General features: G+C 33.8%; 2 protein-coding genes across 2 annotated transcripts; one reads left to right on the forward strand and one right to left on the reverse strand.

Moving 5' to 3' along the window:
* Positions 1-1,203: 1,203 nt before the first annotated feature.
* On the forward strand, positions 1,204-1,942 carry LOC110099682 (multifunctional methyltransferase subunit TRM112 homolog A). Its single transcript, XM_020826903.2, has one exon. The coding sequence runs from the start codon at positions 1,287-1,289 to the stop codon at positions 1,662-1,664; it is 378 nt and encodes a 125-aa protein (XP_020682562.1). The 5' UTR covers positions 1,204-1,286; the 3' UTR covers positions 1,665-1,942.
* A 5,488-nt stretch (positions 1,943-7,430) lies between these two features.
* On the reverse strand, positions 7,431-24,715 carry LOC114580954 (LRR receptor kinase SERK2-like). The gene is made up of 9 exons (XM_028699998.1): positions 24,678-24,715; positions 17,675-17,818; positions 17,512-17,583; positions 17,266-17,331; positions 17,060-17,130; positions 16,760-16,900; positions 16,080-16,421; positions 9,203-9,597; positions 7,431-7,981 (listed from the first exon to the last, which is right to left on the reverse strand). The coding sequence occupies exons 1-9, from the start codon at positions 24,713-24,715 to the stop codon at positions 7,667-7,669; spliced, it is 1,584 nt and encodes a 527-aa protein (XP_028555831.1). The 3' UTR covers positions 7,431-7,666.
* Between the last annotated feature and the right edge of the window lie 491 nt (positions 24,716-25,206).

Genomic DNA, 25,206 nt, shown 5'->3' on the forward strand with positions numbered 1-25,206 from the left:
TCATATTTAGAATATCAATTTAAAAAACACTATAAAAATATGACACTATATCTAATAAAGCACTCTATTCATTCTCCCTTAGTATTTACAATCGTTGTTTAGATACTTGTCTTAATTTCATCACATTTTAATGCCCAGATCTTTTCTTTTTAATGATTTGATAATTCATTTGTAATCTTCAAAATATCAATCATTAAATGCATTATGAAAATATAATAAAAAAACTCCATTATATCAATCAAAACACCTACTTCAACTGACTGTTGATCATGCACCCATTCCTTTTTAAGAATTTCAAGCACATCGAGTACAGAAGCATACATTCTCTTGAGACTAATAAAAGTATGAAAATGAGTCCATCGAGCATCCCCACATCTTTGTAAATTAGTCTCTTGATTTAAATCTCGATTACTTATTAAATTGTAAGCTTTAAGATGTAAAACTATATTATTATGTTAAATAGCTTTAAGAGCGTCTGATCTCCTATAGGAAGCCTCAACTATATTACTAATTCTAATAGAAAACTCGGACAATAGTTTCACTTGTCAATGATTCTTTATTCCAATTACTAAGCATAATTAAAGTTGATGAAAAAAAATAATGAAAATAAAAAAGCTTGAATTGAATGGAATTTTATATGAGGGATTTGGAGATGGCTTTCTTCTTTCGAATGGAAAGCCCAGCTAAGTTTTTTTTTATTGTTAGAGCAAATTAGGGCTGGTGAGATCATTAATATCTAAAATACCCTTCATATAATACATTTATTTAATTTTTGAGGGTGGGCTGCCCCCGATTATAACTGTTACGATTGTATTCTAACATATTATACTATGTTACTTAATATAATTAAATCGTAATCGAGCATTGTGCAAATCATATTAGACAATATATTAAGTTCATTCAAATCATAACACATTGTTGGAATAGGATTTGAATAATGTTTGATTATGAATTGATTTTTTTTTTATATTATCTAATTTTTTTTTTAATTTAAATTTTGTTTAAAACTTGTTTGACTTGATTGAATCGTGTTTGAATTATGTTTGATTGTTATGACCTTAAAAAAATAGTCTACGCAAAAAACTGAAGTTATTTTAGTCTGATTAGAATTTTAGATTTATTTTTATAAAAATAAATATTTTTTAAATTTCTGCTATTGTGGGAATAAAGTCTTTTTTTTATTTTAATCTTATATAAGAAAAACAAATCTCAACATTTCGCAGAAAGAACGATCAAAAGAGCGAGGACGGAACAAGAAAGACAGCTCTGTCTCTCTCTCGATCTCGATGAGGCTTTTGACGCATAATATGCTGGCCTGCAACATAAAGGGGGTGACCAACGGCTACCCTCTTCGTCTCGAAGCGGAGAAGTGGGTGGAGAAGGAAGTGGACTTAAACGCTGACTTCCTCCGCGGCGTCTTCCCGAAGATCGAGTGGCCCGCTCTGGTCGGCGCCGTTCGTTCTCTCGGATGCCACGATCTCCTCCCACAGGACGCTCCAAATCCCTCCGCTCTCGACTCCGACGACGATTTTCTTCGCCGATTTCATCGCGCCCTCCTCCAGCTGCATGTCGAGGAAGGTGCGCTCGTCTGCCCCGAGACTGGCCGTCGCTTTCCAATCAGTAAGGGTATCCCAAATATGCTTTTACACGAGGATGAGGTCTAGTTTTGTTTTGTCGATTAGGGTTTTGTTCATGCTTTTGTACTAGGGTTTTCCTCCTCTGGAGTTTGTCTTTATGCAGATTTTTTAGTATATTTCTTAACTGTGTTTTAGGATTCTTGTGAAATGTGATGGTTCTGTATTTGGTTATCCTAAGTTTTGGCTAGAACAAACGAAATTTAAGATATATTTGTCTGCTATAAACCATGGCGCCTCTTTGGCTACAGCCTACAGCAGACGAAAAGCCGAAAGCTGAATTGAATGGAATTTTATATGTTCTGTTTCGATGTTTCTTCTACAGTTAGGTCTTCCTGTATAGTTGAGATGTCTGAACTTTCCAAGCTAATTTATTCATCAGCGTGTGGGCAGGGAAGGTTACAAGTTTTGTTTAGATGAAGTAATGTAATTGTTAGCTTTGGGAGAGCTTCACCGTTAATCCAAAAGCATTCAATCAACACTAAGAAAGACATCAATTTACTCCTAATAGGTTGGCCCCATGGGAGATTCCCTTCAATCTAGTTAATGATTAAGCAATGTGGGATTTACATACATAATCTTCAAACTATCTTATTTTTATAATTAACATTTAAATTTTACTATTTATATAATATAATACTTCATTATATTCTTCATGGTTTAAAATTGCGCAATATGAAGCTCGCCTTGAGGCCCGCCTTTGCGCAATTCCAGTAAAAAAACGCCTCGATGCTTACGCCTCGAGTTTTTTTTATGAGGCTTGCGCCTCAACTTGGTTGAGGCCCGCCTCGCCTCACTGACATGAGGCTTACGCCTCACGCTATATATATTAAAACTTATATAAATCTTAAAGTAAATGCCCGACATTAGACTCTATAGGAGAGGACGAAGGGGAGAGAGCAATTCATCATAATGATGATTCAAATGAAGAACCCCTTAGTGATGACAGTGTTGATGACCTATGAGTTCTTATGTGATATGTCATTGCTATTTATTTTTAAAAATTAGAATTATATGTTAATGAAAAGAATACTAGGATTTGGGAAAGATAGAATTTTGAGTTGAACTATATTTCATGTTGTCTTATTATTGGGATATTTTGATTTCACTTCATAACTTATGTTTTATATTATTCACTCATTAGTAAATAAAAAATTTATCATTTTATGCTTATGCAATCTTTTGATTTTGAGGCTTACGCCTCAAAACTCCTTGAGGCTTACGCCTCGCCTCACGAATGAAAAATGCCTCAATACCCGAATACGCAATTTTAAACATGGATATTCTTAACAAAACTTGTGGGATCTCATCAGGGATAAATAAGAGATAGGAAGTCGTGATGAGATTTTGATGAGAAAGATAATCGATGAGATCTGTGACATATGAAGAAAGATTAAAAAATAAAAAGAGAAAATCTGTAGGGATCTTGATGGGGAAGGTCGTCTGTGAGATTGGAGAAACTATTCTACGTGGAGATCGGACGACATTCATTCGGAGATCAACTAGAATGTTTCATATCAGTGGTATCGAGCCACGATATCAAGCGGTACTGAGCAGTACCGAGCACAAGCATGATGTAGCGCATTTTAATTGGTCTCTGAATAGCGTTCGACATCCGCACTGAATAATTTTTCGTGACATTGAGATTGCTAACATGCGAACAAGAAGGAGAAAGAAATGACAATGATATCATGTTGAAGGGTGATGAGACCAGTGACATGCAAAAAGTGATGAGTTTGATGATGGATTGTAATGGAGAGGATGAGAGTGTGATTTTTTATGGCATAACGAGAATAAATCATATGCTTTAATTTTTTAAATATATAAATATAATAATTTTGTGTGCGATGTGATCAAATGCCCTTCCCTTATGACCACGCAATCTAAATAGTATGGAGATATTTATCTTAGGTTTCTCTCTAATTTCCTATAGAAAATATAAAATGCATGATAAATCTCAAATTGCAAGTATTAGCTAGTTTAATTATACAATAACAATTGAGTTGCAAGTAAGTTGTAATGGCTTGACAATTTATATGCACCTCTCAACAACAACATCAAACCTTTATCCCACAACGTGGGGTCGACTACATGAATTCTTTTTCTCCATTGTCCTATTAAAGGTCATATTTTCGTTTAAATCTAATAAAGAAAGGTCATTCATAATATTTTCTAACCAAGTCTTTTTAGGTCTGCTTCTACCTTTCGTAACATAAGTCAAATCTAATACCTCTACTCTCCTAACCGGGTCATTGGAAGGCTACCGTTTTATGTGACCAAACCATCTAAGGCAACTCTCTCTAATATTATCTTCTACTGGAGCTACTCCCACCTTTTCACGTATATGCTCATTTCGTATCCTATCTCTAAGGGTAAAGTCACTCATCCACCTGAGCATCCTCATCTCTGTCACACTTAACTTAGTATTATGCTTCTCTTTTAGTGGCCAATATTCAGCACCATGAAGCATTGCAGGCCTCACTACCATCTTATAGAATTTTCCCTTAAATTTGAGGGGTACTTTTCTATCACACAACAAGCCCGATGCATTCCTCCACTTCAACCAACCAATTTGAATTTTGCTGATAATATCTCCATCTAATTTCACCCACACTCTAACAATAACCAAGATATTCTAAAATATTAACTTATTAATGACTGATCGCCCAAAGTCACAATCCCCTCACTAGTCTATTATACTAAAAATTACATCCTATATATTCCTTTTAGATTACTCAAGGAAAATTATATCTCTAAATTGACCTCCATAATTCAAGTTTACCTTCAATCCCTCTCTAGTCTTATCAACAAGAAGAATATCATCAGCAAAAAGGCATACATCAAGTACATCACTCTTGCAAATGTTCTAGTGAGAACATTCCATGACTAAACAAAAAGATATGGACTTAAGGCTGAGCCTTGATGTAACCCAACGAAATAGGTAAATACTTGGTAATCCACCTTGTGTTGAAACACAAGTAATAGCTCTTGCATAACATATCTTTAATGATTTGATATAAGCATATTACTCCTTCTTTTCAAAAACTCTCGATAGCACTTTCTTGGAACTTTTATCATATGCTTTTCTAAATCAATAAAATCAATGTAACTCTTATTTTCTCTATATTTCTCCAATCAAAACCTCTTAATAAATTATGCTCCATAGTCGACCTACCCCGGCATGAATCCAATTAAGATTTTGAGAAAACATCATAATCACGCACAGCCTATGCTCCATAACTCGCCATAGTTTTAAAGTATTGACACATTTAACTTAAACCTCTATAATTCCCACAATCTTGTGCATCCCTTATTCTTAAAAAATAGGAATATACACACTCATTCCCACTCATCTGCTATCTTTTAGTCTTCAAAATAGTATTAAAAAGTTTAGTAAGCAGAAATTCTTCTAATCTCCTAAGCATTTCCACACCTTATTGATGAATATCATCAGGTCCAAGCTTTCCACCATCATTCTTTAAAGCCTCTCTAACCTTCAGTTTTACTAATACGTCGATAAAAAAAGACATCTTTATTTTCATTTACAGTGTGCTAAGAGTCATTACAGCTAATCTTATTACACAATTTCATTAAAAGTTTAGCAAAATATCCCATTCACTATTGTTGAATATTATCTTCTAAGAAAAATTTTTTGATCTTCATCCTTATATACATTCACTTGAACTAAATCCTTGACTACTATATCTCTTTGTTTGTGCTAACTTATACATATATCTTTTTATCCTTCAGTATCTTTCTATTATATAAATTACTAAAAAGCTAATGTTTTGTATCGCATGATTACTTTCTTAGATTTCTTACGACCTCTCTTATATCTTTCCCAATTATAGAATATTTTAAAGTTTAAATTAATATTTTATAAACAAATCTTCTTATTCTTAATTCCTTTTCGCACATTGATTACACCACTCAACTATTTTTATATTAGGAGTTTTTTCATTTGATACTCAAGCACATCTGTTTGCAATATTCTAATACTCACTACCACTTTTTACCCACATAACATTAGCATCCTCAATGCATAGATAAAAATCTTAAGATCTAAATCTTACTCTCAAAAAATCATTCTTTTTTAATATTTTTAAGAGCCGTCCATCTTTAATCATAGATTATCGTTTACTTTATTCTTTATTATTGTGCTCCTTTTATCTTAAAGTCCAAAAACTAATAATCCGATGTGGGATATAATAAATTTTTCACTTCGGTAAATATTCTTACATTTTGCCAATCGTAAAAACGATCTAATTTTCTTATAAGAAAATAGTCATCTGGTTGTATGTATATATATTTTTTAAGTGATGAGATGCTTCATTCCTTTTTCTTAAATAATATTAGCAATTGAAAAATCATAAGCTAAAACATAAAAATTAATAATGATCTTACCCGGACCTTCATTTTGTTCTCAAAACAAAGCAACACATGAAGTTTTAAAAATCATCTAACCCTCTTCATACATCCATTTAAATCCTTATCAATAAAAACTCTTCTTTTTAAGGATACTTTTAATAAATTTCTAAGTCATCCAAAAATTAATTTAGAACTCATATTTACAAACCTACTTAGAGACATAACAACTTATAATATTAACAATATTATCATCAACAATAATCTTTAAAGTTATAATTCTATCTCTAATCCTATTAATTTTTATAATATTATCTTTCAAACTCTTATCTATAATAACACCTACACCATTTTTAGTACGACTCCTACCTGAATACCAAAGTTTAAATCCTAAATTATTAATTTCGTTAGCCTTCTCTCCAACTCATTTAGTTTCATGAATGCACAAAATATTTATCTTCCTATGAAACATAATATATATTAATTCCATTAATTTTTCTATAAGGGAACCTATATTCCAAGTTCCTATCCTAATTTTAGTTTCATGGACTAGCTTCTTTGCCCACATCCGTCCTTAATGTGGGAGCCCTTACCTATTCAACACTACACCGGGCGCCAGTGCAGCGGCCCTTGCACACTTGTCATTGTATTCAGGCCATACAGCACATCGCTTCCAAGAGACGTCATAGCATTAACACAATTTCTTAAAGGATTCATGTCATTATTATTCGATAAGTTTTACACTGGCTATCGACTAACTAACGCAACCCTCCACTTTTCTCATCCAGGACTTGGGACATGACAATAGTAGTGTTAATTTATATGCACCTCTATTACTGGGGAAATTATTAGGTCCGAACATCCAATAAAAACATGCCACATGAATTGCGCTTTTTGACTGCGTTTTTTTACTACATTTTACCTACACTTTACCTGCGCTTTTGACATGCTTGATTTAAAATTCCACGGACACGTGTACATTCCACATGTCAATATTTTATTGGTGTCCGAACATTTTTCTACATCTAATGACCGGACCTAATAATTTTCTCTATTGCTGCCATAGTGAAACTCAAATGACAGAGAAAGAAAGTGGTGAAATTAAAGGGACAAACTTTATTCTACACATTAAAAAAAATTAAGAAAAAATTTTCAATTAAGCCCTCATTTGGGATGACTTTTTTTGCTACTTCTTAAAATAATTTTTAAATAAATTTTTTAACTAAAAACTATATTAAAAAATAATAAAAAAATTATCCAAATGAAACCTAAGTGAGCCCTGCTGCTGCTTAACACAGCAATAATGGCCTCATCAGACTGCAATGCCTATTTAGTGTTTTTTATATATAATTCATTAAAAAATATTACATAATAAATATATACATAAATTGCAATGATATCCTTTAACCTTAACTTCAAAAAAATCATAGGAACAAATTCAAGTTGTGTAGAGGCAGGTCGTAATAATCTATGGAAGGACAAAAACGGTAAATATTTCCATCTTACATACAACCCGCAACACTTTATTAACTCTGCCCGTCTACTGTGTAATGAAACGAGCATACAAATACATAACAAGAATAAACCTCTGATTGTAGAATGCACACATTTTGAAGCACAAAATACATTCTTGACAAAAAAAAGAAAAAGAAAACTGTAGGAAAGCATCATCTTCCGCCAGATAACTCAATAGCATCCAAGTTATTAACGGAATCATCACCCCAATCAAATCTCCTCTGAAGCCTTTCATATTCTTGCCTCCTGGTGACCTCAACCTGTTGCCATTCCTCCCATCTCTCTGCCAATCCTTCCCCTTCGAGCATTCGCACCACCTCGGACATGGTTGGACGATCTTCGGGTGTTGCTTGCGTGCATAGAAGAGCGACTTGAATCATCTTTTCCACCTCCTCGGCATTGTAGTTCTTTTTCAAGTTTCGATCGATGATAGAATCAAGCCGCTTTTCTCTTACCAATTTCTTTACCTGTATTGCAAAGAGTTGACAGTTTCAAGTGTGAATAAAATGCCTCTAAACTGTTAGGACAAATAAATGTCAAGCTGTAGAATCTAACTTCTCCTTATGATGCTATCCTGACTTAGGCTTCATTTGGGACAGCTTTCATACTGCTTTTTAAAACGGCTTTTTAGTACAAAATTTTCAAATTCATGAGATTTTTGTTTTGTAAAAGTTTTTTTATAAAACAAGAAGAAAGTCATCCAAAACAAAACCTTGATCATGAATTGAATATTTATGATTATTTCATTAAGAATGTTTTAAAAAATTTATTCTAATTCCCTAAGTCATCCCATAATGAAATTTATAACGACGACATAAAGTCATATTCATTAATTGAGTAAACCTATGTAAAATTATTGTGTTTTTGTGTATTGACTTTATTTTTCTATTATATACAACAATCCTAAAAATTTGATAACTATATATTTATAAATTTCTTAACTTTTTTGGAACTTACTCGTGCCCTAGCACTCTCGCCCAAGTGCGTTTCCCCCTCTCATCGAGCTCGTGTCTTATTCTCGCCTTCATCTCTTGTGTACAACTGCTGCTCCCAATCACACAAATGCTCGATCCCTGCGTGATCATCCTCTAATTAAAAGTTCTTCCTCTCTCTCTCTCTCAATCCTTTTCTCTTGGTTTCTCCTCATCTCTCTCTCATTTTAAATTTAAATTATCTACTCATGATACCAAGCGTTGAAACAAACTCCATCTTCCCCGACTACACGGACGGAACCAACTCTCTATCTTCTATGCTCTCTTCGCCTTCTTCAAAACCTCCATCTTCAGCTTCCATGATTCCAAGAGATCGAAGCAGGCTCAAGACATTACAGACTCAATATGAACTTAGGCTTCATTTGAGATAGCTTTTGACAACTTTTTTTTTTAATACTTCTAAGAAATTTTTGTTTAAAAAGTTGTTGTAGAAAGAAGAAAGAAAAACTAAACCTTAATATGAATCCTACATAAGTTGATCTGAACCTGAATTTTATATATCATATTAGAGTTGAATTTTCATATTAACCCCAATATTGATCCACTCTGATTAGCACCCATACCAACCTCTTTGCAACAGCTGGTATATGCCAACCTTAGACCCAAAAAACTAGAGTATTAAAAATAGCATAAAAATTCATATCAAATAAGCTAGCACTAAAATTTGGTTATTAAAAGCTCAGGATAGAAACATACATGATCCAGGAGTAATACATCATCTTCTTCCTCCAATCGTGAAAAATCAATGGCACGCTGTCCCGTCACAAGTTCAAGAAGCATAATTCCATAACCAAAAACATCTGTTCTCTCTGATGATTTCCCTGTGGATAGATATTCAGGTGCTATATGACCCATCGTTCCACGAACTTGAGTTGTCACAGAAGTCTTCCTCACATCAACCAGTTTAGCTAAGCCAAAATCTCCAACAACAGCTTCAAAGTCTTCATCGAGTAACACATTAGCAGCTTTTACATCCCGATGAATAATCTTAGGATTACAGTGCTCGTGAAGGTATTCCAATCCACGAGCTGTGCCTAAAGCAACTCGTTTTCTGGTAAGCCAATCTAATACTGGCTCCGTAGGTTTGAAATCTGCATTATTATTGGTAAATATCTATCAAATAGTATAAAAGATGGCACTGTAATTGGAGTTTAGCTTATAAAAGTTGCATTTAAATTGGATAACAAACTGCATATAATTCATACAACCTTGTTAGCAAGACAGAAGGGAAAATTATTAGGTGAGTCAAAGCATATTTCTGCATACAAAAAAAATATTAACATAGACATTCTTTGCACACTAATTGGAAGTAATGCGTAATAATACATAGCCTAATGCAAGAAGCTCTACATAAATATTATTATAAAATGAATAATAAAGAAAACTTCACCTTCCCATGGTTTTTGCCTCATTTGCACTCCGCTCTCCCTCATTTCAAAAATAGGCACATAATCCCCTTGTGCTTAAATAATTTAGCATAAAGATCAAATATCTCTTCTGAAGTCCCTCCACCAGTTCAAAGGTGAACAATCTTTATACTAATTTTTAACAACATAATAGAAGCTGTTTACAAGGCTATGCACCAGGATTGTTTTTCTTTTTGGGGTTTTCCATATAAGAAGTCTACTCTCCTAATTCCTATGTGCTATGAAGATCTACGTTACCACAAGACTTCCGTTAACTTCTATTGTTTCATAGAAACCTATCTGATATGCAAAATCAAGTATCACATCAATATCAAAAAATCAATTTGATTAAACGCAAGGAACATTTTCTAACTAGGGCTCTATTAGTGTAATTAACAAAATGCATAAAAAAAGAAAAGATTCTAATACAACTTTTGCTAATCTGAACCAACATATGAGTAAAAATCATAGGAACATATTTTTGGGATATTGGTATAAATAAAAAGAAAAGATTCTAATCTTAATTAACAAAATGCATAAATAAAGAAATATTTTAATATAACTTTTGCTAATCTTAAACCAACATGAGTAAGAATCATACAAACATATTTTTGGGATATTGAGAAGAAAATTATATGTAAAGTTGATGCAGAGCAATTTTAGCGCAAACTAATCACCACATCAATTTCTACTTGTGGACATTTATTCTCTAACACTTTATTCGTATTTTGTTATTTTCATTGTGCATTTTTTTATTTCAACTCAAAGAGAATGTCATTTTGTAATATAAGAATGGAACAAATTTAAAAATATAATGCGAGCTAGAATTTAGTCTAAAGTGGGCTCCACATATCACATCACCTTTGCCATCTTATTTTGTCGTCATTAAAAACCAAGTCAAAACAAACATGACTAAACATCTTTAAAAACTTTTACAATGCTTTTACATTTTCTAGTAACTTCATTAAATGAAACTAAATTTCTTTGAATTTCAAAAAATGAAGTTATGGAATCTATGTGCTATGAAGATCTACGTTACCACAAGACTTCCGTTAACTTCTATTGTTTCATAGAAACCTATCTGATATGCAAAATCAAGTATCACATCAATATCAAAAAATCAATTTGATTAAACGCAAGGAACATTTTCTAACTAGGGCTCTATTAGTGTAATTAACAAAATGCATAAATAAAGAAAAGATTAATACAAAAATGAAACTAAATTTCTTTGAATTTCAAAAATGAAGTTATGGAATCAAAAGCTTTCAATGTGCATTTTTTGTAATTAGACTATCATTTGAATTCTTTATCTTCTCCTTATGTGTAATATATATAAATACCATGCATTCTGTAAAAAAGGTATTGAGATGAAATGGAAATCTTTTGGTGAAGTATTGTCTTCCTCCTTGGGGAAAGCTTGTGGCTAACCCCTTATCTTTAGTTTGATAACCTCATAGATCCTTCTTTGCTGATAGGTTTAATTCTTTTTTTTTTATTTGTGTAATTTTTTTAGTATCTCTCATTTATATATCACCTTTGAGTATTATAAAGCTTCTCTCAAAGCTCTCACACTACTCGTCAAGTTATTCATAAAATACCTAAGTCATCAAAATACTATCCAAATTTAGCCAATCAACCATCCTTTCACTATTCACACCAAAACCTCTACATAACCACCCTAAATATCATATCCTTTATTTTAATGTCCTTTACAAAGAGTGTTCATACCCCTCAAAACTCCAAACTTAATTTCCCCTTAAGCTCCTCACAAAATATACCAACACAAAATAACTCAAATCCATACTTATCAATGGAGAATGGCGCACCACAGTGCAAATTACCTGTGAAGCCATGGTGCATAGCACACGGCGCGATGCACGCCATTTTAAACATGACGCACAATATAAAATAATTAAAATATATATATTTATTAATATTAAATACCATTAAATAGCAAATAATAAGTTGATTAGAGTAAAATTTAAACATAAATATGCTGTCAAACAGGAAAAATGATAATTTTAAATCCTACAAAAACTTACATCAATAGATTTGAGCAGGATTTAAGTATAATTTAGCCTAAAGCCCGCCAAATAGCAAAAATGATAGCTTTAAATCCTACTAAATAATTAAATCCTTTAAAATTTTATGACATTTTATTAATTTGATGTTTAATTAATTAATAATTAATTGTGATATTAATATTATAAACCTTTAAAAATTTAATTATAATTTATAATTTGAAACTTATAAGAAGTTAATAAAATAGCGTGCGTCATGCAGCATTGCGCATGCATGACGCAAAAGCGCGCACTATTTTGACGAGCCACGCTGCGCCGCACAAAGCAAATAACGCCATATGTGCGTCATGGCGCGAGCCATTTTGTGCTATTGACATCTATGCTCAGATTCATGCCTTTTCCTTCTACTCTTTGATCTTCCACCTCTCAAAATCCACAATTTCCTTCTACTCTTTAATCTTCCACCTCTCAAAATCCACGATTTCTAAAATCACTCCTAATACATTCCCCTGCATCTCTTACTCCCACCAAACTTCACGTCAAATGCTACTTTAGCCATTGCATCAAAGGTTTTATCACGTTATTAATGATAAATATGATGAATTAATTTTTAATAAATTAGCACTACCAAAAGAATTTCCAACTGCATGGTTTTGGCAAAATTTCAAATGAGGTTATTTCTACTTATATTGATCATAATATCGTTACAGCAGATACTTCAAATAAGGTTCCTTGTCGGATGCTACTTAAAACTGCCTTGGTTTTAACAATTCGATTTAGTTGCGAAGTAAACGAATAGGAGCAAAAAAAATGAAAACTGCATGAATAACAAACTTAAATAATGTAAAAATTAGTAAAAATAGTTAGAAGTAGCAAAACATTACGTTATACATGAATAAAATAGAATTAAATTTCTCGGTTCTATAACATAAAGTGATAGGGACATCCATGAAGATATATCTACTACAGTGAAGATTTAAATGATTAAAATGATTATGTTTGAGTTCCAATAAATAAATAAATAACAATAAAGCCAGATATGCTTTATGTAGGCCTAGTATTGGGCAATGAAGAAATCATCAATTGATTATTTTAATGGGTCTGAGATATTAAAAGATAAAAATAGATTTATGTGATTGGTGGGCACATATAAGGGAAAGCGGATAAAATACAGGAAAATTGGTTATGAAATTTATGTGCAATGAATGGAAGTAAACTTGCAAAAAAAGAGATAAAAGGAGCATTAGTTGAGCAGGAAGATCTAAATAAACTGTCGCTAACACAAACTGCAACCCTACAAAGAAAAGATCGATAAACAAGAATTAACAAGAGCAACCCAAATACTTAGGAATAGGCAATAGGGACTCTTCACCTAACCTATCATGAGATATTCATTGCTACCAATAGCACTTCACTTGGATGCAAGGAGGCAAAAGAGCACCAGGTAGAAGGGTACAGGCAAAGGAGATGAATTTTGAGTATTGGTGGTAGGAAAAAACTCTAAGGAAATAATATCTTTCTTCACTCATGAGGGAAAATGTGATAACCGGTTCTTCCGGCCGGTTCAACCGAACCGGCCGGCCCGCCTTTTTAATACCGCGAACAGAACAGTTCGCGGAACGGAATTGTTCGCGCGAACAGAGAAGGGCGGACGGTCGGGCTTCACGCGAGAGCGAGGTAGGTTTCTTCTTTCTCCAATTTTAGCAAATGATTACCTTCTAGGATAAGAAATAACGATTCCTTTTCATTCTTATCGTTATCAGAGAGTTATTTTGGGAGAAATTGAAAAACAAGAGAAACGGACGAGAAGGATTAAGAGAAGAAGGTTTGTTAAATTTCTTTCTAATTTTTTTTCTATAAATTTCTTCTCCTACTTCGTTTAAAGTGAGTGATATGTTTCTTGAAAGATAAGGAAAGAATTGAAGCGAAGAAAAAGGAAATTTCGAAAAGAAGGATTTTGAGAGTTTGAGAAGTCTCCATTCAAAAGTGTAAGTGAATTCCTTCCAATTTCAGTTTTAATGATATTTAGAATTTAAATCAAAATATTATTTTGATAGAAGTTATTGTTTGAAATTAGGGTTTTTGAAAGTGAAAGATCAAGTCATAAGTGTTGATCCCGCGAGGATTTAGCAAGAAGAGAAATTGATTCAAGAATATATCAAGCATCGACGACCTGAAAAGTTCAAAGTGGGTATTATAAAGTTTAAATTTCTTTATTTCAATTCTATTTTCGTTTAGAAAGAAGTATATGCGAAATTGATTAGATTTATGATTTCTCCTACTTTTGGAGAAATGATTAACTAAAATAAAGCAACGACTATATGAGTACAATTATAGAAAAGAAAAAGGATATGTTATGAGTATATCAAAGAAATAGAAAGTAAAGTTTAGAAAGAAAACATACACATGTACATGATTCGTATATGCAAATGATAAGTAATATTTATAGAGATACAAGTAAGATATGTTGTATGCAATTGTATCAATAATGATGAAAATGAGAAAAGAAAAGGAAAAAAAAGAAAAAGGGTATTGAAAACGACAGGAGTCACCCCCTTATAGTACTGGCTGGGGACGCCGTACTCGTGCACGAAAAAAAAGGGAAAAAGAAATCTCTATGGAAATGGGGAAAAGGAAATTAAATGGAAAAGGTGTACCTTTAGGTACTTTGAGACGGTGCTCCTGTGCAAATTAAATGGGAAAAGGAAATATAAATGAAATATTAAAGATAACAAATGTTCCAAATTATTTTAAATGAAAATATTCAAAGAAGAAGTATTAAGTTAATATAAATGAAATAAACAAGATTAAGAAAGGAAAGAATATATGTTAAATTATATTTTTATATAAATTTATATAGTTACCCACTGAGTTTACTTAGTAAACTCAAACCACAAGTTTAAATGTTTCAGGTAAGTTCCTAAAGAAATAATGGCTGAAAGAGAAGAGCATGTTTACAGAAGACGAGGTGCAAATGACAACAGGTAATATAGATTTTTGTGTTTTAGTGGCTCTTTATCATGAATGTTGTAATATTATGTTTAATAAATTTTATCGTCCGACTTTCCGTACCCGCCTCGTAGATCGAGCATCCGGGCCGGGTCGTGACAGAAAATGCCATGAAAACTAGCAAATGTTGTTCTTCAGGCTAAATAAAAGTTAATAGAACCTACACAGTCAAGAGTAGAAGAGTTTGCAGAGTGGTAGGTCCAGTTTACAAGTTACAACAAGCCTATTCAGAGCTCGATTGATGATTTGATAGTACATTCTAAAGCGTAGGGAGATTGAATGAAAATAGGCAAATAACAACAAACGAATATGAATTGAAACAGCATAAGTGAAATGCAAGTTTGATGCCAAAAGACTTGTGCATTTTTCTGTGCTGTAGGATAAATGTAGAACAAATTATAAACTAAATTAAAGAGAATATCCTTGCGAGTGATTTATTTCTATTTTATCAATTCTGATGTCAGCAGCCAAGCGCAAAAAAGACCTTAGCTTCATAGAATAGCATCAGTTTCTGAAAAAATAACTAGAATCAACTTAGAAATTCTTCAGAAATCAGACTAGGAAAAAGGAGTAAATGCTGCAGGTTTTAATATTGAAATGGCCACTATCATTCTTTCATGCATGAGTTACTACCTGCAAAAGCACAATGTGTCGTAGAAACATAAAAGTATTCAGCAAAAAAAATTTTTGAAGAGAAGAATATATATATATATATATATATATAATAGAAATCAATTTTCAAAGAAATGAATATCAATGTGATTTATCGATCAACAAACACAACAACAGATTTATTAATAAAACATATCTAAATTTTGCAACTTACACACGCCACAGTAAGCATTGTATGGTCGTCCAGAAACACAGGAAAATCTATACATAGGCGATCATACGGATGTGGTAGAAAAATGGGAGTAACGTTAGAAATGAAAACATAAAGTGATACTCAGAATCTGTAAGTAACAAATCTAACAAAGGAGCTCATGGATAAGGAAAAGAAAAGATCCATATGCATCATGAGATTACAATATAGGACACATGATATGAATATGTAAAAACATCAACATATTTAATCACAGCAGTGATTCGCATAAATGAAAAAAAGAAAAAGAAAAAGTAAAATGAAAAAAATACTACCTCGTAAGCAGTAGGCAACACTTAAATTTTGCATAAAAGGATACACCAGAAGCCGTTCCGTTGGTGTGGTGCAGAAACCAATCAACCGTAAAAGGTTTCTATGGACAGCAACACTAATCAACTCGACTTCGCGCAAAAATGCAGCTTCTCCACCAGGACTTTCATAATCAATCAACCGCTTCACTGCAATCTTTGTATTATCATTAAGAACTCCTTTATACACCTTGCCAAAACCACCTTGTCCAAGAACATTTTTTTCACTGAAGCTGTCAGTTGCGATTTGCAGTTCACGCCATGAAAATCTTTTAAGTTGCCCAAATGCAATTCTTCTATCATCTTCACCTACATAGCAGAGTTCAAGAGAAGCACAAAAGCCAAAATATCAATTTCAGTAAGATAAAGGAATGGAAAAGTTTAAGTTTGCATACTAGTGACACCTACATGAGTGAGGAAGAAGAATTCAGTGAAGCTCAAGGTATTTGGGACTATTTATACAATCAATTAAGAATTTAAATCATCTTTGAAATTTTCATTATCCTTCAAAAATCTACTTGAAAGAAACAAGGAAAGACACTATTTATTAGTAATGGTGCAGAAATGGTAGCTTTGCATAGAAGAAGAACCAACATTAATCACAGCATTGTTTAAGACATATCACCATTATAGTGCACTGTACAGACCTGGAACATCAACAAAGACTTCAGGTTGATGACCCTTCTTCTTCCCCTTACAAAGTAAAAAGAAAACCACAGCAATAATGAGCACTACTGCACCTCCAATGCTTCCAAGAATTACTCCAACATTTGAACTATGAGATCCTCCTGCAAAATTTCAAGGCAACAGACACTAAGGTCATGTTTCAAGACTCCATACGCATGCAATACATACACAAAGATGTCAAGTACTCCATAAATGGAACATTTCAACAAAAAATGGATGAAAATGTTTTCAGATTAGGTGATAGAATGATGATAATTTACCAGGATCAGTAATATTGGATGCACAAGGTAAAGAAAAGCTTCCCCCACAATTTAGATTGTTACCTGTAAAGCTGTGCAAAGACAAGGTCAGACCATTTTTGAAGGAATAGGAAATCTGAAGGATTGACCAAAGAGGTGCATGATAATGCAAAGAGTACTAAGGTCCTTATGCTGAGAATAGTAATAAAGCAAGAATATTCACTTACTTGTATCTAACAACTTGAAAGAGTCTTTTAGGTATCTGCCCACTAAAATGATTGGATTCCAGGCGACTGCAACAAAAAATATAGCCATGTCTGTATTTAGGTGAAAAAGAAACAAATTCTATCATCACACATCCAAATAAAAGGAAAATAAATATTGCAAGGGTTAGCCCAGCAATGTAAAGTGACTCTAATCTACCACGTTTAGAATTAGACTTAGAGGTCAACATTGTCGATTTTAAATCTTACATGTCATTTAAGTTTGAGAGGTTAGATAGGGAATCAGGAATATCACCAGTGAGATTGTTGTTGCTCAAAATCCTGCTCATGTCATCAAAGATTTAAGTATCATTATGAGATAAAAGATAAAAAAATATTAACTAGAGTTTAAATGGACAGAAAATAAACTTACAATATTTGAAGTTTAGAAAGCTTGCCAAGAGAAGTTGGTATATTTCCAGATAGAAGGTTATTTTCCAAATTCAAACTGGTCAAGCTAGAAAGATTTCCAAGTTGTTCAGGAATTTGACCAGTAATATTGTTACCCGGTAATGACCTGAAAGTGTTGATAAATCAACCTTTACTGCTTGAATAAGCAACTCTCAAGAAAGGAAAAAAGGGCAATAAACATCTTAAGTTCCTGGCATCAACTCAAAGAAACTCCGTGATTTCATTTTGGACTCTTCTGGTGAAAGAAAAAAAGAGAGATGACCAGTCTCAATGGAAATAAGCTTTTTATTGCAATAGCACCACGATCTCTAGCATCCTCAAGTAAATAACCACTCTCAATGGACATCATTATGAGCAATAGCAATAGATCCATGATTGCCACAATATAGAATATTGGGACTATAATGAACATGGCTTATATTTGTGAGTTACTATCAAAACCAAATTATCTCCCCCAGTGTCAACAATGGCGCAATATTCAACTTCACTGCTTGAACCAACAACCCTTGTTTGTTTCATACAATCATGCTTTGCCACGAGATCAAATAGGTGCAGGAGATTTAACAAATATCATTGATAGATTTCCTATTAGCAGGATGTCCATCAGCTGACTAGGCGACCAGCACTAGGCTCATGCTGATCCAGCATAACACAAATTGGGCAAAATAATGAATACCACAATCCCGTGTGCCTCGTATATAGTGAGGAATTTGAATGATCATAGAGTGATCCATGGCGTAGCAAGAAATTGACTAACATAGTGAATTGTAAAGGCAATGTTAGGCCAAGCAAAAGTCAGATATGCCAATCCTCCAACTAATGAAGGTAATTGGAATAATCCTTGAAGGTAATTGGAATAATCTTGAGCTGGAAAGAAGATGCGGAGTTGATCTAATGAAGCTTATTTGTAGCATCAAAATTTGTTCAGACCTGGGTGAGGATCGGCTTGAATTGGTTAAAAATAACTCTGGAAAATCCATATCTGCCTTAGCCTCTTTGGCATTGGCAGATTATAACCCGACTCAAGCTTACTGGAAATGGATTAAAAAGTCTAAACTCAATGCTAGAGTTGAGAATTTCTGGTGGAGAATGTCTAATAACTCTATTCCTACCTTCAAATTTCTTTCCTATAGAAGATTGCAAGCTGATAGTCTCTGTCTAAAGGCTGTAACGAAGTTGAAGATTTACATCATATCTCTAACGGCTGCAGTAAAATTAAGGAAGTTTTAGGTCACTTAAATAATAGGGGTTTTGACATTAAGAGCTGCCATTCTTTTGCTGATAGATTTAATTGGCTGGAGAAACAGAATCTCTTTTGTAGCACCATTTATCTCTTTTGGAAGGATAGGTGCAGAATGGTGTTTGGTAAAACTGGAAAAAGTCCTCTGTTTATTGCTACCGAAGCAATTGGATTTGCTTCTTCTTCGGTAATCTGTAAACATCATAATTCGGGCCGGTTGGTTGTCAATCAACAAGAATTGTTGGATAAATCTTGGCATCCTCCTCCACCCGATTGGATCAAATTCAATGTAGATGCTTCTTTGCTTTGCTCGTACAAAGGAGTTGCAGGAGTATGGCGAGACCACAGAGGAAGATTACTGCTAGCCTTTTGGAGATCATGTGTTCATTGGGACATAGCTCATTTGGAGTTATTGGCTATCAAAACTATTAATGAGATATTCAAAGATTGGATGCTTGAGTATAATGGTATTATCATCGAAGGTGATAGTATCAACATCATTAATCTCATTCATAAGAAGATCAAAGCTGGATTAGAAGGTATGGAAGATCTCTCTTTTACTAAAAAGTTTAACCATGTTATTTGTAATTGGGTTAGTCCTGATAGTAATAAGTTAGCAAATCTTTGTGCTAACTATGCTATTCTTTCTTCTTTTGATTGGGAAGATGTTACCTTCAATAAGATTCCTCCTATTTTTCTTGATATGTTAAAGGAGGAATCGGTTGGTTGTTTGCTCTAGTCTCTTTTTATTAATATTTGCAGCTTCTTGCTTTCTTCAAAAAAAAAAAAAAAAACAATCCTCCAACTAGTTGAAGATATTAAGTATGATCAAATAGAGGCGCTTGATTAGTACAATTGAGAAGACTGTGGTTTTAGTCGTGTGAAGGTGGACTTGAAGTCAGAGATGCCAATTCGAATAAGAAGATTAGAGGCATATTTGTCTTGTAAGAGAAAATAACTAGTTAAGTCGAAAGATATTTCAAGACCAAGAAAGAAATTTAAGTGATTGAAATACTTCAAAAGTAATGTTGGAAATGTCTTTTGAGGGCAAAGATATTCTCATTGTCATAGCCAATAACAAATAGGTCATTGATGTAAAGAAGTTACAATATTGTGCCTTTAGAAGAGAGGTGAATAAATAGAGCAAATCCATGAGGATTGGAAGAGTAACCAAGATCTTAAAAAATGCAATTGAACTTTGTCAATCAAGCACAAGGAGCTTGTTTAAGACCATAAAAAGCTCACGAGAGTTGGAAGGGTAACCAAGATCTTAAATAATGCAATTGAACTTTGTGAACCGTGCATTGGGAGTTAGTTTATGACCATAAAAAGTTCATCAGAATAAATGGAACTTTTGGGCTGGAATATCAAGACCAAATGGTAACTGTATAAACACTTTCTTTTCAAGATCACCGTTTAGAAAGTCATTATTGACATCTATTTGAAATAAAGGTCAATTGCACAAAGCAAAAATAGTGATGAGAGTATGCAAATGTAAGATGAATAATGAAAGTTAAGGTTTCATCAAAATCAATACTATATTCCTGCATGAATCCTCTAGCAACAACACAGGCTTTCTGATATGCAAGATAACTATTTGAATGAGTTTTGATTTTATAAATTTACGGTCAATAACTGAATTGTGGGTAGATCAACTAAAACCCAAGTGTGAGTGCGATATAAGGCATCTAATTCTTCTCGCATAGCTTGGGGGTCAGAATAAGCCTTGCGATAGATGAAGGGCTGTGAAAGGTGGAAATAATAGAGTGATAATAATAGGCTGTAAATAAAATGCAGAGTTACCTTTTGATGAGCTCGTAGATTGTTCAACTGGAGGAACTTCATGAAGTTAGCAAGTTGTTTCCTTGAGTGGTATGGTTGCAGTTACAAGATCATCAAAGAAGGTAGTGCTCTACATTCATGCAGTGTCATTGCATTATTCGATGTGTTATCCTTAGAAGAAAGGTAAGGATAAGAAATGGTAAAGGGATTAAGTTAAATTGAGAAGAAAATATAGCATTTTCCCAAAAAAAATGATGAGTGATTCTAAGAAGTGATATAGGATCCCAACAATAATAGTCCTTATATTCTAGGTTGTATCTTAAGAAGCAATAGAGATGACAACAACTTTGCACCATACTTTGCTCATGGTCTTCAATAAGCAAATAACAAGGACGATCGAAAACTCGAAACATAGAGAACAGAGTAAGTATAGAATGGATTTGATGAAGTTTAGAATGATTTTAAATTCACAAAGCCAAATAAAATAAGAATAATCGTCCATATAGATGGAAAAATATAAAAAACTAACATGAAGATGAGGAGCAAGACCCCACACATTAAATGAACAAGATCTAAATAGACCGGTGCCACATAAACAACTGTTGGGCAAGGATAAAATAGGTTGTTTTAACATTTGAAAAGAAATGCAACAATTGATGTTACTGCAGAAAAATCCAAGTGAACACAAGAAATAAGTTTACAAAAAGAACCAAAAAGAAATATGACCAATCCAATAATACTAAAAATTGCGGAATAATCCAAGTGAACGCAAGAAATAAGTTTGCAAAAAAAACCAAAAGAAACATGACCAATCCAAGAATACTAAAAATTGAGGGAGTGAAAGCATTGGATGCAAAAAATAACATAGTAGATGCAAATATGACTGCACTTTGAGATCGGTGAGTGCAAATAGGAGAACATCCTTATGCCATGTCCTAAAAATATGTTTCCTTTGAGGCACCTACACACAACCAAAGTGAATATATATATATATATATATATATATATATATATATCTGGTTCACATAGTTGTCCAACATAAATAGGATTGAAGGTAAAAATAACTATAATGTTACTCGAGGAAGAGATAAAATAGGGATAGACACATGGTCAGTATGATTGAAAGACATATGTACCATATCTAATGAGCAAAAGAGGAAGGTATTTTTTGGAGAACGAAAGTAGATTAGTAGCCATATTATTTTTTGGGGGAAATTAAGAGAAATCATGCCCAATTTTCATTAATATAATGAAAATTTACAATTAAAAGATTACAACAAATGTAAGAAAAATAAGAAAAACTTAAGAATCCTGTATACAAAACCTAAGCTAGAATGCTTAAATAAAAACAAAGAAAACTAACAAGCCTAAGCAATAGGGAAAAACCATCATTGCCACCTATAGTGAATAATTACAAGAAGAGGAACAATCAAATATCCAAGCTCCAATATGAAAGTGCTCTGATGGCACTAGAAAGTTCGTTAGGGATGTTAACTCATTGGATTCGTCTCGTCGAGCCGTTCGATTCGAGTATAAGCTCGTCAAAATCGGAGACCGTTTGGTAACTCAAATTGCGGTTTGAATCTTCCAACAGCGCTTTGAGCCCTTGATTCGGACTCATTTGGGCTCGGATTGAGTTGATCTTGGTGTTGTTGGGTTTGTATTCCTGAGACGCTCAGTTCGACTATAAGTTTACTGAAATCGGAGTTCGGATGGTCTCCGAATTAATTTTTGAAGTTTCCAAACTTGATTTTGCATCGAGATTCGTGCCCGATTAAGATAATTGTTGACGACGTATCAATTATTATTATATATATAATTGTGACGAGTCAAAATGGGTTAATCAAAGCCATTGAAATCGAATTCAATTTGAGTTAATTTGATTTGATTTGATTGGTGAGTTATTTTAAGCCCAATGATATATCAATTTGATCAAAAACGAATTAGATCAAATTAAATGAGTCGATTGACATCGATGAATCATAAATTGAATTTGAATTAAGTTTGTTTGGAGTTTAATTGAAATTGGATTGAATTGATTTTGATTCGAATTGAATGATAGGCTCAAGTCGATGCTACGTCAGTGGACGTCCACCTAAGGGAAATCCTATGGGTGATGTCTACTCTAGACTACGAATACCTAGGTGCTAGAATTGGATTTGGGGAAATTGACCTCGAACAATGAGGTCAACAAACGTCATTGTGCAACCCCTCACGGCTGAGAACCACTCGCTTTGGCGATCTCAATTACTCAAATTCTTTCACGCCAACGGATTTGAAGGCTTATTGGATGGTTCCACGACCTGCCCTCCTCCTTATCTCCCACCAAAGCCGACCAACATACACCTAATCCCTCGTACACCAACTGGATCTTACTCGACCAAAATCTTGCCGCAGCTCTCTACTCCATCATTTCCCCCGCTATCTTGCCATATGTTCTCTCAGTAGATCATTGTACCTACATATGTATGACACTTGACCGCCAGCTTCAATCATCCCCCTGATCAAGAATCATTCATTTGAAGAATGAGCTGCATTTCTTATCCATAAAAGATAAATCAATGACTCAATATCTTCTTGAAGTCAAATCTAAAGTTGATGCACTTGCAGCCGCGAGAGCCCCGATTGACATGGAAGATGTGATCCACTACACTCTAAATGGCCTCCCTAACACATACCAAGCATTCAAGACTACCATTCACACAAACCTCTATTCGATAAGCTTAGACGAACTGTAAACCCTCCTAGGCAGCGAGGAGCTCAACCCCACTCATGAAAATATAAAAGAACTTCAATCCCTTCACCTCTCCGGCAACCCAACAACTCTCACAGTCGATCGCAGATGGGGTCGAGGATGAACATCATATACTCGCGGTCACACCACCAACTGACCATCCAATACTACTCTCACGAATCGTGGGGGAAATCTACTCGACCAACAATCACTTGCCAAATCTGTGGCAAATTTGGTCACTCGAACATCAAGTGCTAGCATCATCACAATGATCAATACAACACCAAACCTACTTCAGTTCTCTTCACATCTCCATCACAATCGCCATTGGTAGAATGGTTTCTTGTAGCAGTGCCTCCACGCACCTAACTTCTGATTCAAGCTAATTATAACAATCCCAAATTTATAATGGCTCCAGTCATGTCGTTCTTGGAAATGGCCACCAACTTTCAATCCACACCATGGGTAAAAGAATTCTTCCCACACCCACAGGTAGCCTCAAATTATCTAATGTTAATCTTGTTCCCAATATATAATTCAATCTATTATCTATTCACAAATTAACCACTGATAATAACTATGTTTTCACCTTTTCTTCTCATGGCTACGAAATAAAGGATCAGAAGACCCATCACCTTCTTCTCACGGGTCTGTGTATTAACGGGCTTTATCCATTTCATATAAGGTAACCAAAGATCTCCAAAACGTCTTAGCTAGCTCTCCTATCAATTCAGCAAGTTTTGGACCTTTGGCCCCATCGGTTCGGTCATCCTTCAGCTCAAAATCTTGCCACTATTGCTAAACATCATAGTCATGTTCGTATGTCCACTAAAATACCTATGTGTAATTCTTGTAAAATGGCCAAAAGCCATTGCTTACCTACGGTTAATTCTCAAACTGTAACTATTTTACCTTTTTCTCTAGTCCATTCCGATGTTTGGGGACCCTTTCCTATTGCATCTACTCAAGGTTATCGCTACTATGTTTCATTCATGGATGATTTTTTTAAATTTACATCGGTTTATCCTCTTATTCAAAAATAAGAAGTTTTTACTAAATTTCTTGAATTTCAACGACTAGTGGATAGACAATTTCATCACAAGATTCATATACTTCGTACCAATAATTGCAGAGAATTTATTAATAACAAATTCAATACCTGTTGTCGTTACAATAGCATAATTTATCAGTTTACTTGCCCCCACTCACCCTCTCAAAACAGCATGGCAGAACGCAAGCATCGCCATTTAATAGAAATAACTCGCACTCTTCTCCTCGAAGCCTCTCTACCTCAACATCACTAGGTTGACACTCTCCTAACGGCAGCTTGCCTAGTAACTTGTCTACCTTCTCCCAACACCCAACATAAATCTCCCTACAAACTCCTTTATGAAAAACAACCCAATTATAATAACCTAATGGTTTTTGACTGTCTATGTTACCTCTGGCTAAAGCCATTTTCAACCAATAAGCTATCTCCTCTATCTCATACTTTCATATTTATAGACTATGCCACCTCCCCAAAAGGTTATAAATGTTTGAATCCCATCTCCAACAAAATCTACACATCATGCCACATCATTTTCAATGAAAATATTTTTCCTTAATCCAATCAATCTTCTCACTCTTCCATATATCATTCCTCATCCTTTTCAAAACCCCCACTTCTTCTTGTTCCAACAACCAATATACCTTCCTTAATCATCAACAACTCTACATCTCGTAGCACCAAATCCAA

Source organism: Dendrobium catenatum, unplaced genomic scaffold (assembly GCF_001605985.2).
Source record: "Dendrobium catenatum unplaced genomic scaffold, ASM160598v2 fragScaff_scaffold_1427, whole genome shotgun sequence".
NCBI lineage: Eukaryota > Viridiplantae > Streptophyta > Magnoliopsida > Asparagales > Orchidaceae > Dendrobium > Dendrobium catenatum.

What these genes read in the sequence shown, in the direction of transcription:
- LOC110099682 (XM_020826903.2), top strand. Translation starts at nt 1,287, where the DNA reads ATGAGGCTTTTGACGCATAATATGCTGGCCTGCAACATAAAGGGGGTG.
- LOC114580954 (XM_028699998.1), bottom strand. Translation starts at nt 24,715, where the DNA reads ATGGCGATGCTTGCGTTCTGCCATGCTGTTTTGAGAGG. An exon ending in CTTTCTAAACTTCAAATATT is followed by an intron (nt 17,584 to 17,674) that starts GTAAGTTTATTT and finishes TGACATGAGCAG; the next exon opens with GATTTTGAGCAACAACAATC. An exon ending in ATCCAATATTACTGATCCTG is followed by an intron (nt 16,901 to 17,059) that starts GTAAATTATCAT and finishes GAAATTTTGCAG; the next exon opens with GAGGATCTCATAGTTCAAAT.